This window comes from Nuphar pumila, chromosome 3 (assembly GCF_984573655.1).
Source record: "Nuphar pumila chromosome 3, dmNupPumi1.hap1.1, whole genome shotgun sequence".
In the NCBI taxonomy this organism is placed as follows: Eukaryota; Viridiplantae; Streptophyta; class Magnoliopsida; order Nymphaeales; family Nymphaeaceae; genus Nuphar; species Nuphar pumila.
In genome coordinates, this window is record NC_143251.1 from 44,012,771 (window position 1) to 44,029,851 (window position 17,081).

At 38.0% G+C, this 17,081-nt stretch overlaps 2 protein-coding genes across 3 annotated transcripts; both read right to left on the reverse strand.

The window, feature by feature from the left end:
• Nucleotides 1–2,446: 2,446 nt before the first annotated feature.
• On the reverse strand, nucleotides 2,447–8,871 carry LOC149842750 (proteasome subunit beta type-4-like). The gene is made up of 7 exons (XM_089999401.1): nucleotides 8,750–8,871; nucleotides 8,563–8,627; nucleotides 5,485–5,561; nucleotides 3,742–3,871; nucleotides 3,443–3,602; nucleotides 3,160–3,345; nucleotides 2,447–2,837 (listed from the first exon to the last, which is right to left on the reverse strand). The coding sequence occupies exons 1-7, from the start codon at nucleotides 8,753–8,755 to the stop codon at nucleotides 2,724–2,726; spliced, it is 738 nt and encodes a 245-aa protein (XP_089855527.1). The 5' UTR covers nucleotides 8,756–8,871; the 3' UTR covers nucleotides 2,447–2,723.
• Nucleotides 8,872–12,136: 3,265 nt separating this feature from the next.
• On the reverse strand, nucleotides 12,137–15,697 carry LOC149842751 (Peptidase C78, ubiquitin fold modifier-specific peptidase 1/ 2). Of its 2 annotated transcripts, none has more exons than XM_090001560.1 (5): nucleotides 15,628–15,697; nucleotides 13,751–14,616; nucleotides 13,468–13,582; nucleotides 12,484–12,579; nucleotides 12,137–12,391 (listed from the first exon to the last, which is right to left on the reverse strand). In XM_090001560.1, exons 1-5 carry the CDS (start codon nucleotides 15,658–15,660, stop codon nucleotides 12,308–12,310), a joined length of 1,194 nt encoding a protein of 397 aa, XP_089857686.1. In that variant the 5' UTR covers nucleotides 15,661–15,697; the 3' UTR covers nucleotides 12,137–12,307. The 2 variants fall into 2 exon arrangements, 1 of the variants encoding a protein (XP_089857686.1); XR_016431089.1 differs by having other exon boundaries at nucleotides 12,360–12,391; nucleotides 13,468–13,566.
• Between the last annotated feature and the right edge of the window lie 1,384 nt (nucleotides 15,698–17,081).

The window sequence follows — 17,081 nt, forward strand, 5'->3', positions numbered from 1 at the left end:
TGATCTACAAGTGATTTCTACTCATTAGTTTCTTGCTTTCATTAGTAGCCAATATTTACCTTTTATATATATATATATATATATATATATATATATATATATATATATATATATATGAGTAACTAGAATATTAGAACTAATGTGGTATCTGTGATTTTTATGGAGTTTTTGTTCTTTTCTCTTGAATCTAACTGTACGGATGTTATCTATATGCATGGTTTTTATAAGAACCCACTCATGAATCATCCGATTTTGATGCATAAATGAGAATTTTTTAAGGATTTACATTTAGTTGCTCATAATCTTCATAAATATTAAGCATTCAAAAAATGCAATTTTTCATTGAAAATTCATGATCCAATGGTTGCTTCCTAGCAAATTCACCATGCCGAGCACATCCATGGTTGGATTTGCAAAAAAGTAAAGAAAATTCTCATATTTGTAGTTCTCATATTCTAGTAACTATACATATAGTCGGGTGTATCATCAGACCCACGATCAGCAGTGCAAAAAAAATTGCATAAAAACAGACTTTTAGAGGCGGTTCAAAACCACCTCTAAAGTTCATTTTTTCAAAAAAAAACTCTAGGCTGCATCTGACTTTCGTCTGACAAAAGAAGGTCCAATGATACCCCCTTTTGTGTGTGTATATATATATACTTTCCTACTTCTCAATCTTATAATAGAATACTTCTAATCCTCCCAAGGTTCTAAAGGGTTGCCAATCTCGTGGTAGGGAACACAACTGAAAGTCTTTTGTTGTGATTCATATGTCCAACCATCTTCTGTAAAAGAAATATACAGCAGGTTAATGGCAGAATCTACAATCCAAAAGGTGGTCTTAGAGCAAACATTTTACAGCTGGCTGAGTTTTTGAGAATACACACAAGCAATGATGCCAACTCGAGAATGCTCAAAACGCTGGCCACCCAAAATTGGCCAAGTGGGTTGTGGTCGACAAATTTGGCCATTCCACTCCAAAGCATTTTGAAAGGGCTCCCACTCAAAAGAATTTCAACTACTAGTTTTCTCATCTTTCCAACTGCAGGATATTCCAGCTTATATCTCTTGTTTAAGGCTCTGTTTGGGAGCGGAGTTAAGAGGTGGGAACAAAATTGCCAGATTTCGCAACAATATCCTCGCCCGAATGTTGTTGAAATCTGCTGATTTCTACTGCATCACCCCCTCCTGACTTTGCCCGGTAAAACAAGAGACGGAGTCGGAGTGAACCCTCATCATGGGTTCCCAAACAGAGTCCAAGACACTTGCACTTCAGCTATCACATACCAAATTTTGGGTTAATTAAAAAGTCGGTTCCGGACTTCTTTTTTGCTAAAACATGGGGGATCCGAAACCAAAATCTACCAAGCTGTCAACTGGTAGGGTATCTGCCCCATCGCTATTCACTCAAACCCACCCAAAAATAAACAGTCACGTTCAGGTTCGGATTAGGTCAAATCAAGAAAATGGAACCCAAAACCCAACTCATAATTTAAAGGACATTTAATACTTATGTTTACACTTAAAAATACATGCATAATGCTAGGATCAGGCGGGCCATATCGGTTAACTGGCAAAAAGCATATCTTAAACCCAACCTGCATGTTAATTGGGTCAAGTTCAGATCAACCTAAATAACATTTGGTTCAGTATTTTTTCAGGTTTAGGTCAGGCATTGGAGACAAACCCGACCCATTGATAGCCCTAAATCCAGTTATCAAATACCAAATCTTGCCTTCAAATATCAATTCTTAACCAGCTATTGTGCGGTAGGGGTGGGAAACAGCCTGGCCCAGCCCATACTTGACTGGGCTAAGCTGGCTAGTCAAAGAGCAGGAACTCAAAATCCCTCTCAAGGCCTGGCCCAGACCATACTTGACTGGGCTAAGCTGGCTGGTCAAAGAGCAGGAACTCAAAATCCCTCTAAGGCCTGGCCCATGGAGGCCAGATTACACATCCGTTCTCCATGGCCAGACCTGGGCATAGATTAGGACACCCAGCACATTGACAAGCCACAGGTTGGGGGCTAGCCCCTGTCCGGGCTTGTCTGGGTCGAGGCCCAAAAAACCAGCCCAAGCGCCGCACAAATGGCCTGGCCATGGGTAGCCCGACTGTGCCCAGCTCTAGTGACCTGACTGCTCATAGCTCATGCCCTCAGCATCCATGTGCGTGTCTGATGCTTGTATGTAGCATAAACCAACTCTGTAAAGAACACAAGGGATAGCATAAACCAACTCTGTAAAGAACACAAGGGAATCCAATACTTCCAGGGTTTCCAAGAAAACATCAACCACAACGCCTAGATATGGCTCAAATGGGATTGGCAAACAGATCATCCAAAATTTCAGTCAATTCGGGACATTCAGATGAAATCCTGGCAGAGTAAGCTGGGACTCAGCAACACCTCCATGTCTGTGAGAGCAACAGGGGGAAATCTTCAATATGCTACTTCAAAAGGTGAATTTCAACATATGCATTAAAAAGTAGAAAACCATAACAAGTGGTTAAGCGTTTGCCAGAAAAAGGGAAACGAAGATTCCAGTAGAAGTTGGCTAATTGCAGAACAGCTAAAGTTCCTGGGAATTGAATCATCATTGTGAACAGATGGGCATGGATGATCGATCACATATCAGATATGTGATTTTGATAGATAGATCAAACGCACTGTAGACTACTCTGGACTTGGCCTTTAGATGGTGGCAACTTTGAACTGCACGAAGCATCTACCATGACCCTACAGCTCCTTTGGATGGATTCTCAAATGCAGAAAACCCCCAGAACGTCTTCAAAGCATAAGGCTGGAAGCTCTGGAAACCTTCATCGGTGATCTTGGCAATCTGTAACCAAAAAATAGTTAACATGATTCATTGATTAAGATGGCCACTTGAGAGAACTTTTTTCCTTTTTTTAGAATAGGCAAGCTGGGATTAGGCAGACCCCTACCAGTTCATTAGAAAATGTAATTATCTATTCAAGGTATTACACCTCAGTTAGAGGATGCCACTCGGAAGATGAACTTTCCAACTGATCTAACCAGATTGGCTAGGCCCCTGGGCCCTTGGGAGAGACCTTGAATGACTGCTTCATGGTCACCATTTCCCATTGCCTATATAAAAGGAAAGTAATAAATACAAGAACCAGGCAACATAGAATAGCGACCTGAATCTTGTTGATAGCTGATCGATCACGGTATAGAAGCACAAGCATGCATTTCTCAAGAAGCTTAACAGCCTCCTCAAAACTCATGTCTTCATGCCACTCATCACGGAGGATAGGCCGGGCAAGATGATTTCCAAACCCGGTTGCAACATGGTTGTCTTCAAAATGAACCCCTATCATGTTGACCTGGATGAGAACAAATGACAAATTGAAGCCACAATATTGTCGCACTCCAAAAGAGCAAATACTGTACAGTAACAAAAGATCATAAACAGTTCCTTACCATGCCAAGGTACTTCTGGCCATTTTTCACTCCTCCAAGAATGAGTGCATTCCATAGGGGATTAAATTTGTTGCGCCTATTGTACATCACTCTAGTAAGATAGCTGTGAACTTCTTTAGGCCCCAGAGAATTCCCATCATCCCACATATTATCATACAAGCTGCGGATGTTTGAACCATTAATGGCTATAAAGCAGAGAAAATTTACATATACGAGTGCTAATGTAAGTATAAGTTTGCACCAACATAATACCACTACTATTATCAGGAAAGGGGAGAATCACAGGAATGAATACATACATCAGCTCATCAAGATATCGCAATATCTCCTGAAAATCACTTATTTCCCCACTTGCGCCCAAAATAGAATGTTTACCAATCGGTTTAATTCTCTCCACACCCTTGTATCGTAAAGTAGATCCATAGGAACCTGCCAACAAAAATATGCCAAATCAAAAAGAAAATTATCCAAGTATACAATGGATCTAGAACTCTTTATATCCAAATGTGCAATGAGTCTAGAACTCTTTTATTGATATAATACTTCTGTGGCCTTTAAGAGGGAAACTGCTAAGTCTCTCATACATCAAATAAGTGCCCTTTACTATGTTAAACATTATAACTGATTTGCCTAAACAAATTTAGTTACACAAACAGTTACATCATCTTTTGGAAATGGAAGATGGAATCTTTGATTGAAATACAGTAGCAGGGTGATAAGCAATCACCCTTCAGCTATGTCATGTGGATACGGATGTGGACATGGGGATACAGCCATTTTTATCAAGTTTTCAATATGACATAGCCCTTGAGTGCAATGAAAGCAAGATGAGGAAAGGAAAGAACCATCAAATTAAGGAATATGGACTTTAGCAAGAGGTAAAAATTTGGTTGCCGTTCTACAAGAACTGGATGCAAGATGTCAATCCATATCCATACCCAAGACAGGAAACATTAGCAGCATGCAAGTAATAAAAAACAGATAGTTTTGTCAGCAATGATCTTCCTATTAGATGAAGTCCAGGCAAACATGCTGCCGGTATAGAAGTGGGAATCATCAGTACCAAAAGTTATATAAAGAATTCTTGAATTCATTAGTAATTTAGTTTCTAGTTTCAAAATAAAGACAAAAAAATGTTTCTTGCGGTGCAATACAAGACAGTATTTCCATGGAATTTTGAAATTTATCAGGGTAGTGGAATCTGCTGAATGAAAACATACACAACAACAACAACTACGCCTTCATCCCAAAACAATTGGGGTCGGCGATATGAACCAAAAAAGAAAATCATTCTGGGTCTTCCACATGAATCCTTCTCCTCCAATCATTTCTATCCAATGTCATGTCCTCGGTGAGGTTTAAAGCATTCATATCCTTTCCTATCACCTCCATCCATGTCTTCCTAGGCCTACCCTGACCTCTTTTAACTAATATATTTTCCCATTTCTCCATCCTTCTAATTGGAGCATCATTAGGCCTTCGCCGAATATGTCCAAACCACCGTAAACGATTCTCTCTCATCTTATTTTCAATGGGTGCAACGCCTACCTTCCTACGTATCTCCTCGTTCCGAATCTTATCTTTTATTGTATTTCCACACATCCATCTCAGCATACGCACTCGCACGATCAGACTGATCAGAATGAAAACATACATGAAGTGAAAAAATCATTGAAACATGAAAAGGAAATCCAAGAGGAGAAAAGAGGTGATATGAAAAAGTCTGACAACATAAACCAAAAAGAAAGTAATTTTCAAACAACAAAAGGCATAGGCATAATGGCATATGCATGTTGGCCTCAACTCAGCTTAGAAGTACATTCAGTTAGCTTTACAATCATCACTTTTGTTCTCGTGATGCTAGTGCACTTTGGATTCAGAATCGAAACAGAAACAAGGAAGTTATAAACCATCATTAGACCATAGAGTACTAAAAAGTACTGAGAATCTTGATTTTTCATTCATTGGATAATAAGATAACCAATATTCAAGTCCATATTCAGTTGTTCATTTGAATCCTAACAATGAGTTCAGTATCTAACCTCCCGTATCAGCAGCCATAAGAATTCCATCTTTGTATTTAACAGCAACAACAGATGTACCAGTGACATATGGATACCTGCAGAAGCAATAGGGCAATGGAATCTCTAGTAAATGAAATAAAACACATAAATGGACAACTGCAGATGCACAAGTCTAATTTACTTTTCATGCATTCAACACGATAAGTTTTTTTATGAGATAATAAACATCTCTGAAGGATTCTGCATGTTATAATTCAAATTTCAAAATCCATTTTGAAGGCAATCAAGAAAGAAACACAAAATAACAAAAATTTAGATGTTGAGCAAGCACATTTGCAAACAAATGAACAGAGATATAATCACATCATAGACTGAAGAGACTAAATATGAAACATGATTCACATCAACTTGATGGAGCCTCATGCAAGACAGATAAAAACCAAGCAACTCCTGAAAGGCTCAGGCAATTCCGAGTCCAAGGAGCTTCGAGTTCAGACATCCAGGACTGCACCGATTCTCACTTATACCAGTCAAATACAACTCAGCCAAACTGCTCCAGTACTAAAGGCATCACCCAACATGAGGTTCAGTAGAGCCCTAACTGGAATTTCACCTTCATGAATCCATCAAAAGGATCCTTCCATTGGTTAATTACACAATTAACAAAAGATACACCCATTTGGATCCTTATACATAGATCTTCCAGTAGCATCATGCTTGGCATGCAGAAATATTCCATGAAACATTTTGGAGTTTAAAGTAATTAGTTGCAAGACAAACATAGACATATGTATTTTATTTGGAGTTTAAAGTAAATGGCAGTTATACTAAACAACAAACAGAGACCATTCCAAGCACTATCAATCAAAAAGTGCAAATTCAAAGTTAGAACTTGGAAATTACACGAACATTTTAAGTGTCAATAGCATATCAACGTCACAAGAAAAAAGCAAGTTCTCTCAAGGAAACCAATAGCCCAAAAGCAACTTAGATAGAAGTTCAATAAGCTCATGAGATGCTCTTCGAATTATGCTGATTGTTGAAAAAAAGGATACTGTTGCAGATGATAATAGATGTGCAACTGAATGAAACATCCAAAATAAGAAAAGAAGGGTGGAAGCATAAAAAGAAAACAAAGGCATCACCTGCCCACAAGCTTACAAGGAAACAAGTCAAAAATGAAAATGAAAATGAAAATTAACTCCCCATGTTGATGTTCTGTATTGTATGCCCAAATTGTCAAAATGCACATAAGCATATGACTTTGAATGATTTTGAATATTGTCTCCAACTAAAGCCTCCAATAAAAACTCCACAACATTTTGTACATTGAGGTCTACAATTATGACCCACTAAATTTCCTTCTCTAGAGTCTACAGTAAGCAACTGAAAATTACACAGAAATGAGGCTGCTGAATTTGATCAATAGGATGATTTCTGATAAGTGTGTCCTTCACTGCAGATATCACTCCAAGTCTCAATGTCAAGTTTAGAAATCATATATGTTAGCCTGTCAATTACCAAATACAAAACATTTCTTCGATATTGGGGTTCAAGAAGACATCAGGAGCAGGACATATGGAAAATCAAAATATTGAATTCTAATTTTCCCTTTTCTTCTTCAAAAGATGTTTTAATTTTTTACACAAAAAATGTGACAATCTTATTGTGTCAGATCTAAAGAATAAACAAGCCAATTTTTTCCCCATAACAGAGCTGGGGGAATTAAGCCCCCTCCATTTACAATGGTTACACAACCACCTATATACCAGTGTGTATCGAACTTGCAACGTCCCATTACATGGTGACATCCACTAACTGCTCCGAACAAACAAGCAGAGTCCCCGTTGGTTAAACAAGCCAAATTAGACATTCAACCAATGAAGAGTCCTTCCAACAAGAACTGATTCAAATTTTAAGGGCATAGAAATTAGACATGTTGGAAAGAGATAAACAATCTAAGAAAGAAATGACATAACTTTCTCAGATCTTTACGCTATCCTCTTTGTTGGCTTGCAAAACTAATCATATTAATAGCATATATGCTGTCATCTAGCATATATGCTGTCATCTAGCATATATCATATGTAAAGTGGCCATGAACATTCTTGAATAAAAAGTTAAACATATGTACTATCACGAACAGGTCACTCACTTTGATCTTAGTAATGTTGGTTAAACTTTGAAGGCACGGCACTACTGAGTAGACATCATTTTTTGATCTTTTTTAGAACAGACTCTACAGATGCATTATACATGGTTTGCTTAGTAGAAAACAGGTCTTGGATTATGTGTAAGAATGCCTTGCAAAGGTTACGACCATCATTGGTCGGCAATGTACGAAAACTCAATCATGTTTTTATGTCAGAAAAACATTATTCAAGGTGTAAACACTAGATAAAAAAACCATTCTGAACACATCTATGTGGCCATTATACAGCTACACCTATGATTTCCAGCCCAATACTGTTGTGGTGTGTTCATTATAAACATGGGTACCTTCCGACAATTTAACACGGAACCAACCAATCACTTTCGTGAATTTAGCATCCCCTTGACCATTCATTCCGACAAATTCTGCAGCAATCTCTACATCCTCCATCTTTCTCCGCATGGAACAAATTTGACTTGATCTTGACATGCTTATGTTTCCCACGAAAATCAGAAAACGCCAGGAAAGTAACTTGTTTCTTGTTAACCCATGAACCTAAGAATGCCCATACTACAACCCACCAGCCATTTGCCTTTCTCCATGTCAAAAATACCATGAATCCCACTGGATTTTTCGTCCCAATTGTGAAAACAATCTATTCCGGCGATCAACAAGAAAACCAATTTTAACTAAACGCTCTCCCACGCGAATAAACCCACCGATATGTAATTTAGGGTATGAACAAGAAAAAGAAGGGCATTTCGTCGCGTTACAGAATCATCAAACCCTAATATCTCAGAGGCCAAACGCCGCCAAAAAGAAACCTGAAATGCACTTAGAAAGGCCACATAAAACCATCACCGTGAAGATCTCAGGAATCGATGATGCATATGCAGATAAGAACCAAAACATAGAAAAGAAAAAGGCAACCGAGGAGATCTTACAGAGTTCTCTGTGAATCGGCGTCGAATTTACCAACAGATTCACCGGAAGGATTGGAAGCCATCATCTGAAACACACAAAAAGCAACAGATTTTCAGGCGAAGATCGGAAAACAGCCATCCTCATCCTCCTCCGGAGAGAGAGAGAGAGAGAGAGAGAGAGAGAGAGAGAGAGAGAGAGAGAGCTGACGTCCATCTCTTCTGTTAGGGCAGAAGCTGAAGGCAACACAAGTGAATGGATCGTCGTCTCTCCCCCAAACGAAGAAAAACGCAAAAGAGCAAACGCTCTCGATTCGACAGAGTCCGTCTTTCTTTCGGGGCAAGAAACGTTTTCTTACCAGCCCGACTCGATCCGATCTGGTTCATGGAGGGTCCGCCCAGGGGTGCAAACGGGTCGGATTCGGTCCGGATCCTTCCAGATCCGAATCTAAATCCGAAATACAAACAGTAGATCCGAATCCGAATTATAATCCGATTTAGATCCGAAAAGTTTTGATTGAATTCTAATCCTAAAACAAAACAATCTATTTACATGTAAAAAAAATGAATTCGGGTTGGATTTTGATCTGGATCAACTCTAGATCTGACTTAAATTGCTGATACGAATCCGACCCGAATCCAAAAGTGATCCGATTGAGCAGATCAGAATCCAATCCGAATCTATTTTCGGATTTTATTTAAACAATCCATATTTGAAAAACATGTCAGACTCAGATCAGATATCCGGCCATATCCGATCCATTCGCAGCAGGGCTCAACTGAACATAAACGGGCTGGATTTTCGGATATCCCACACTAGTTTACTCGGACTAGGCCTCCGGTATCCCAATTCCGAACCCAAAGCAGAACCAAGTGGGTTTAGACCCATTGGGACCTGGTTTGTAACAGTGTCAAAAACATCTATATCGAGATTTCATTGCCGACGAGGGGAAATTAACTCTTGAGATATATTGAAAGGTTTGTTTTTTTAAGAAAAATCGAAAAAAGAAGCTTCATATCATATTTAAAACATATATAACTTTTTGGACAATCCAAGGCATATGGACAAATCTCACGAGATTTATGAAAATCTTGTGAAAAACATCCTGAAAAATTATTCAAATGTTAAAAACAGTAATTTCTCAGGAGTTTTTCATCAAAAACATAAATATCACGATTTAAACATGATATTTATGTTTCTACCGGTTATTTATCGTGAAAAAACCATGTGGTTTTTATTTTTAAATACTTTTATTTATATTTCCTTATAAAAATATTTTTATATTTTTAATTTATTCTTTATTGCCGAGATTTTGCCCAAAAAAATGCAATTTCTCACAATTTTTGGCTGCTGATATTTTGCCGTTTTTAACTGTTTTTGTTACGATCCCAGGGGAAACCCCCCATCAGAGCCCTTGTAGGCATTTAAAACATATATATAAATATATGAAAAACGTAAAAAAACATAAAACAGTTAAAAAAATGTTGAATTAATATAAATTGTGATATTTAAGAAATATCTTGTTTTCTTGGAAGATGTATCAGCTTTAAAAATATCTTAATAAAAAAACATGATATTTTCAAAATATTGCTGACATTTGGATACGTGGTTAATACAAACTGCAGCCTGTTAAATCCATGAGTCCAGATCGGGTGCAATCAGGTGACACAAAATTTGTGCATTAAGCACCTGATCGCCCTCCATCAGGTCTTGGGTCCCACAATTAACAGGCCCTATCCCTAAGATGGAGGGTGATCAGGTGCGTAAGGCACAAATTTTTGTGCCACACCTGATCTTTTCACTAAATCCATGGACCACAGGCCTACAAAGGGGCCCAAATCAGTGTCTTTTTAGAGCCCGACTCATGAGGTTTCGAGATCCTCATTCATTTGGATATCGAGAGAAGGCACAAAATCTGATTTGGGTCGAATGGACTAGGGCTTTAGTGAGTTCGATCATATATGGTAGAGATTAAATACTGAATCCATATCCAATTTAACTCCAAAAGAGTGAGGTTGAATATGGATATGATTTGATATGTATAAAAGCCGACCCGGTAGAAAAATATTTGAGAGTGAAGGTCTTGCGTGTGAAAAAGTAGAAATAGATTGGATTTCATTCAAATTCAAATGTAAATCTAACCGGAAATACTGATTAAGTTCTGGATCCAAATCCAATAAAACCCGATTAGTTCAGTCCGAATACCTATTCAGAAAATACTTTTGGATCCAAATTCAAGAATAATGTGTGAAAACATACTATTGAGTGTTCTATTCCTTGTCCCTTGTGTTGCACTAGATATTCAGATACTGGATCGCTGAGAACATAAACCGGACCCACTCTAACAACAGCACAAGCACTTTATCATTGTACCAAGCAATGGCGCTAAACACCTTATCCTCAAAGGGTTTTTAATAATAATAAGATCCAAATACGCCATGCAATCGGATTTGAATCGGTTTGATTGGACTTTTTTGGATTCAGGTCACAAGTTTCTATTAGATCTATATTTGGATCAGGATCATATTCAATCCTCGTTTGGTATTTATGTACTAAACAAGTTTGTTTCCAACCTTTTTACCTAGAACTAGTACTGCCATATAGAATTATCTGGATCGTACTTTATCACTTAAAATTCAAGATTTGAATCAACAATGATCTGGGACAGTATCTGATACCTTTCAGCCTCTAGCATATCCAAAATGTTCGACAACAGGACCTATGGGTAGGCAACCGAGCAGCTCGGCATGGCTTGGTTGTAGATGCAATGATCTGTGAGCCTTGTGACCCAATGGACAGGAGCAGCCCGGCTCAGCAGAGGTCCATATATGGGCAAGCTTGACCAGCCAATGACAGGCCATGGGGTGGTCCAACCCAGTCCGAGCTGAACAAACCAGGCTCGCATGAGCCAGAGGCGGTCTTAGGGCTGCTTGGCCCGATGCCCATGGCTAGATGAAGTTCAAGAGGGGAGCCAACTAGCACTGAATCAACCATGGTCATATTGAAAAAAAAATCCAATATCTGTCGACAGAATAGATCAACAAGAATTAGGTACTGCTAACCATGAAGCAGTCCAGTTATCCATAACCATTCATGCTGTAAAAATCTCATCCCAACCTTAAAATTTTCCTGAAACACCAAGACCTGCATGTTAACAAACCCGAGAACATTCTCAGCCGCCTGGACCATTCACATGTGCTCATAGAGATGAATCGCCGCACTTGGGGCCTGTTTGTGTGGCACAGAAATGGCGCCGTTTCTGCGCATCTCACCTGTGTCAACTAAAACATGAACTTGTTACTACAAAACCTTTGCCAATCTGCAGAAACAAAACCGGACCGGGTTTCCCACTTAGGGCCTTCTTCTGCACGAGACAAACAGGCCTTGGAATGAAACCATCTGGTTGCATGCTCTTGATTGAATATTTTCAGAAAAGCAAGTTTCTTCAGCATGTCCATTCTCCGTATATGCCTTAAGCAGTGTCCAGTATCATGGCATAAAGTATATAGCAGAACACGGAAAAGCTGCAAGACGGACATGCAGCACAAAAGAGTGATAAGATGCAAAGGCAACCAACTTAGCTAATGGCCAAAATAGCATCAGAAAATACCAATATTTTGTATTCATTAGACAATATCCAATATAACTTAACAGAGGTTTGAACATTTAAAAACTTCATGTAGTTCCTTTCATTAATGCCAAGCGCATATATACACGCAGTTGTGCTCATACAAAGGAATTGTGGACATGAAATACATATTCAGACCATCAGATTTCGATCAGAATGCTATCAATGGTCTTGAGCTGCTCCAATTCCTTCCCACGTGCAATTCCAGGATCAACATAACACAACTGGAAAAAGCAACACGATAGATTACACAAACATGCCAGAATACAACACACCAATCAATAGCTAAAGCCTAAGGTAAAAAATAAAGAGTAACCTGATATTGTGGCTGCTTCAGCGTATGCACTCCTCTCTTCAGTAACCTCTGCCATCCAACATTCCCTTTCAGTGACCTTTCCAGGTCAGCTGTTCTCTACAGAACAAAATCACGGTGCTTAACTAGTAAAGCCCAGACATCGATTTCACGTAGCCAAGAAAGCTAAAACTCAAAGACTGTAACAAAGATAAAAGGCCAGTTTTTTTTTTAATAGTCAAGCTAGTGATCTCCAACCAATTGGATTTAAACCAAAGGTCCCTAGGTTGAGATACTGCTGCGCTAAACGGTCCAGCTATCTTAAACTGTCAGCAGTTTTAAGTACTTCCTGGAGGTTTCTAATCTTCATATCCTTTACAAAATGAAGACACAAACAGTAATCTTTAAGGCAGTCACAAATACAGGTAACACATCTAAAAAAACAGGGATTTGATAGTTGTGCAATGAGTGACATTTTGAAGAAGTGTCATGAAAGAAATCCCCGAAAGATCGATTATCATAAAACATTCATAAGTTTGGAAAAGATATGGGATATGCAAAAACTAAGATTCTAAGACTTCTAAGATATAAACTTTACAAAATTATATGAATCATACTGACCAATGAAGAAATGAAAATTAATGCATTAAACTAACATATCCAATCCAACAGAGTTGACCTAATAATCATGATTTCTATGTAACAGCAAAAGGGAATATATATATGAATCTTCTAGCAGAAACCATAACATTGTCATCCATCTGTTTTCCAAGGACAGCATGGTAACTAATTTCAAAGCATTCAATTGATGTTGACCTTGAAAATGTAAAGGCAGAGAGATTTCCCTTGGGTTGTACCTTCAATGTAAAATAAAGTAAAGGCAGAGAGAGTTCCCCGAGTTACTTGGTGGTAAATGACATACTCAAAAGAAAATATCATATGCTTTCCCAATATCCATCAATTCTGAAAAACTAACATTAAGTACATAGGGCTTTATAAGATATGAACCTCAGAAGGGTCTAAAATCAGCAAACTGTACTGTTGCGACATTCCTTCCGAACTCTTGTGAGCTTGAATCCCAACAATTGTCCTTGAATGGCCATCATGCTGGAAATACAAAGGCCTGCTTACAACTTCAATAAGTGTGATACCATTCAAGAATATTCATATATCCATGATGATGGCCATGTGCAAGATGAGAACATAAAGGGAAACCACATTTACTGATAATAGGAGAATTGATAAATGCAAACTAAATTGAAATGAGACAAATTTTTCATTAACTACTTACATCTTCGTACTGACAGAAACATGGCCTGAGCCACAGGATCCGTCACCATAAAAATAATTCCAGACCCAGTCAACAAGGGCATGATGACTGCTAGTATCCTTTGTTGAGCATTTGCTAGAGTTTTCATGATTGACAGAGATGCACTTTTCTTTGTGGAAGCAGTTCTGAGAATCACTTTTGACATCAGCAAGTTCAGATGGATTTGTTTGAGGTGCAGGATAGTGAAGTTTGCTCACAAACTTGTCCATTGGTCCATGAACTTGTTTCATAAATTTTTTCTTCTGATGACCATTTCCTAATGATGTCAGAGAGTCAACCCTTTTACGATCAAAATCTACTATCCTTGACCGAAGGCCAAAAGAACGAAGAAGTGCAGCACATTCAGTTGTTCCAATCCATTTGGTTGAACCATATATTTTGTTTTTAAATGAATTTGCACCAACCTTATCAAAGCCCCTCTCCCAGGCAATTTCAAGCCATTGCTGGAGTGAAGGGATATCAGGAACAAATCCTACACCACCAAACAAAACTTCTCTGGCGTCCTTCCTCTGCATTAATAAATGTGAGATCAACATCTGAATGTTACGCCATCCACATCCCCAGCCAGAGTCCTCTGACTTGGTACTCTGAAAGTGGTCAACATGTCCTGAAATTATGCTGCATATATTTTTACTATCAAACTCCAGGCAGTTTCTCAATAAGGCCATTAAACTATCTTCAACATGGTAGAATTTGCTTCTTAGTTGTACACTAATTAGATGATCAGTTTTTACTTGAATGTGCCCATCAGTATACCCTTCTGAACTGCCTTCATCCCATGAAGGACATGTTCCTGGATGGTCTTCACTAAAGTTTAATTCATATTGCTGAAGAATCAAAGAGAACCCAAATTCAGAAACAAAAGAAGAAACTTAGACAAAAAGAAAGGAGGAGGAAAAAAAAAGTGAGAACATTCTCACTATTAACTAGAGATGCAAATAGCAAGACGAAAACTGGCCATTCAGATATTGGGCATATCCTATTTCATGGAAGCTTCACAAAAGCTACTAGGCAGCAGTTGCCAATTCCATGAAAGAAAACTGTGAGCAAAGAATCCCCTATCATGCAACAGCTGGAGTTATAGAGTTTACTACAGGAAACCCAATGCCACAGGTTGATCCTCGTCAAGTCAAAAGACCTCCAAACAAATTCATTCTTGTTTCTAATGGAGCACAACCCTTTAGTTAGGCCTACTAGCACAGAATACATCATACTTCGTGAATGCCATCATAAAATGCAGACAAGCAACTCTTAGTCAAGGGTTGTTAGGCTATATATGAAGAATTAACAGAAACCAGTAACAAAAAGGCATAATTGATTCACTTAATCATTACAATGTGAATTAACCTAAGAATAAATGGACATAATATAACCCTCAACACGTTGACTGGTCTAGTGTCCACAAACCCTAACAGAATGGTGTGGAGATCTTCAGAGATGCATATTCAGAAAAATCTAGTGCAACATGCTTCAGTAAATAATCTTCAAAAGAGTGGTTAAGAGAACAGCATATGCAGCATAGAATAAGCAGTAAAGGCATAAACAGACATAATGTACATCTGAAATATTGTATAAATTGAAAGGCAGTTGGTGTCCCATGATGCACATTGTCATTCTCTTAAAGTTAGCAAGGAACCTAAGCATATGTGAGTGCACATACATATACATGGATCACACAATAAAAACTAGTGAAGACAAAATTTCGAAGCATCAAAGAATTCCACCACACATTAGCAATCTATACGAGTTGTAGACTAACTAAAGGTTAAACGTGCAACAATAACAAAAGTAAATAAATGATAGTACAAGCATTTTGCTGTGACCGACAAAGGACTCACTGGGGTCAAGGCAATTGTCTGTGCCAGCTCCATTTCCCTTGCAAACTCATTGTCCTCAAAATGATCATTGACATGCCTGTAAATGTTGTCCACGACCAAAGATAATTTGCTTTGAAGTAAAAATGATATGAGATGGCCAAGCAGTTTCTTACTTATATCAAATGAACTAATATCTAATTCAAATAACTCCCCATTATTTAAAAAAAAAACAAAATGAAAAAGTGAAAAGATGACAGAAGAAAAGCATTGTACCTTTCCAGATCAGGTAAAGGTAAGCATATCTGACATACAGGACAAGATGCACACATTGACATTTTGTAATGATTTCTACATTTCACAGAGACAATGCCACATCATTGATAAATGAATAACGGAATTATCACCTCTATGAAGCATAAATTACAGTTCGAGTATTTTGGTCCCAACTCATGATATTGATCAGGATGAACAAATAAAAGTGAAAATGGTTGTACGATAAATCAAGACGGCAAGAACTTGTTTCAACATATTTACACTTGCATATAGGTATTTCTTTATTGGCTCTCTTGGTAGATATTCCGGATTGAGTCATGTAATCAAACTTATCCATCTTGTGTGACATGAGAACATATAGTGGAACTGCATGAGTGATAAAGATGTGTAGGTGCTGATATGATTGTTGAGCATATAATAAACTGTCCTTGTTTGTAATTATGGAAAACAAACAGTTGTATGAAATATGAATAGAAGCTTAAGCAGGCCAAACTAATTCATGCCAAAATATCTTTTGGTCCCTCTGGTCTGTTTATGTAGAGGCAGCAAGGCTCTCAATCCCATATCAACAAATATCAGAGCCCAGAAACATCTAAATAGTCAAATAGTAACTAATGTACTGCTTTAACCTCAAAGTCAACAAACGTCAGATTATTTCATAAGATGGTTATGTAAATCTAGGCACGAGCTGAACTACAAACATAAACATCAGAGCTTAATGAATATGTATAATAACAGGATAATCAAAATAATAGGTCTCAAGCAGTTGAAAGATAGTGGTCTTCAATCAGCCAAAAAAGATTCATCGTCTGAAATAGCCCGTTTCATGTACTTATCATAAGCTAATTTTGGAACATTTTGAAAATTCCAGCCATACTAGAATATGAACACATGACACATGTAGCAGATGTCAGTCCAAATTAGGAATGTAAATGGTTCAGATTTGGGTCGGATGTGGTCAATACCAGATCCGACTAATCAGATATTGGCTAAACAGATTCAGACTCAGATGGTGAAAATCTTATACCAAATCTGGCTTTCTACATGTAACCGGATTCGAATGTCCGTCAAATCCACATATCCATCAGATTATGTAACAAAAAATCAAAACCATATGTGCATCCAATTATAATTGGATATGGTTTTGGCTTACCAAATCCGACTAAATGGAATCGGACTCGGTCAGATATCGGATATAATCT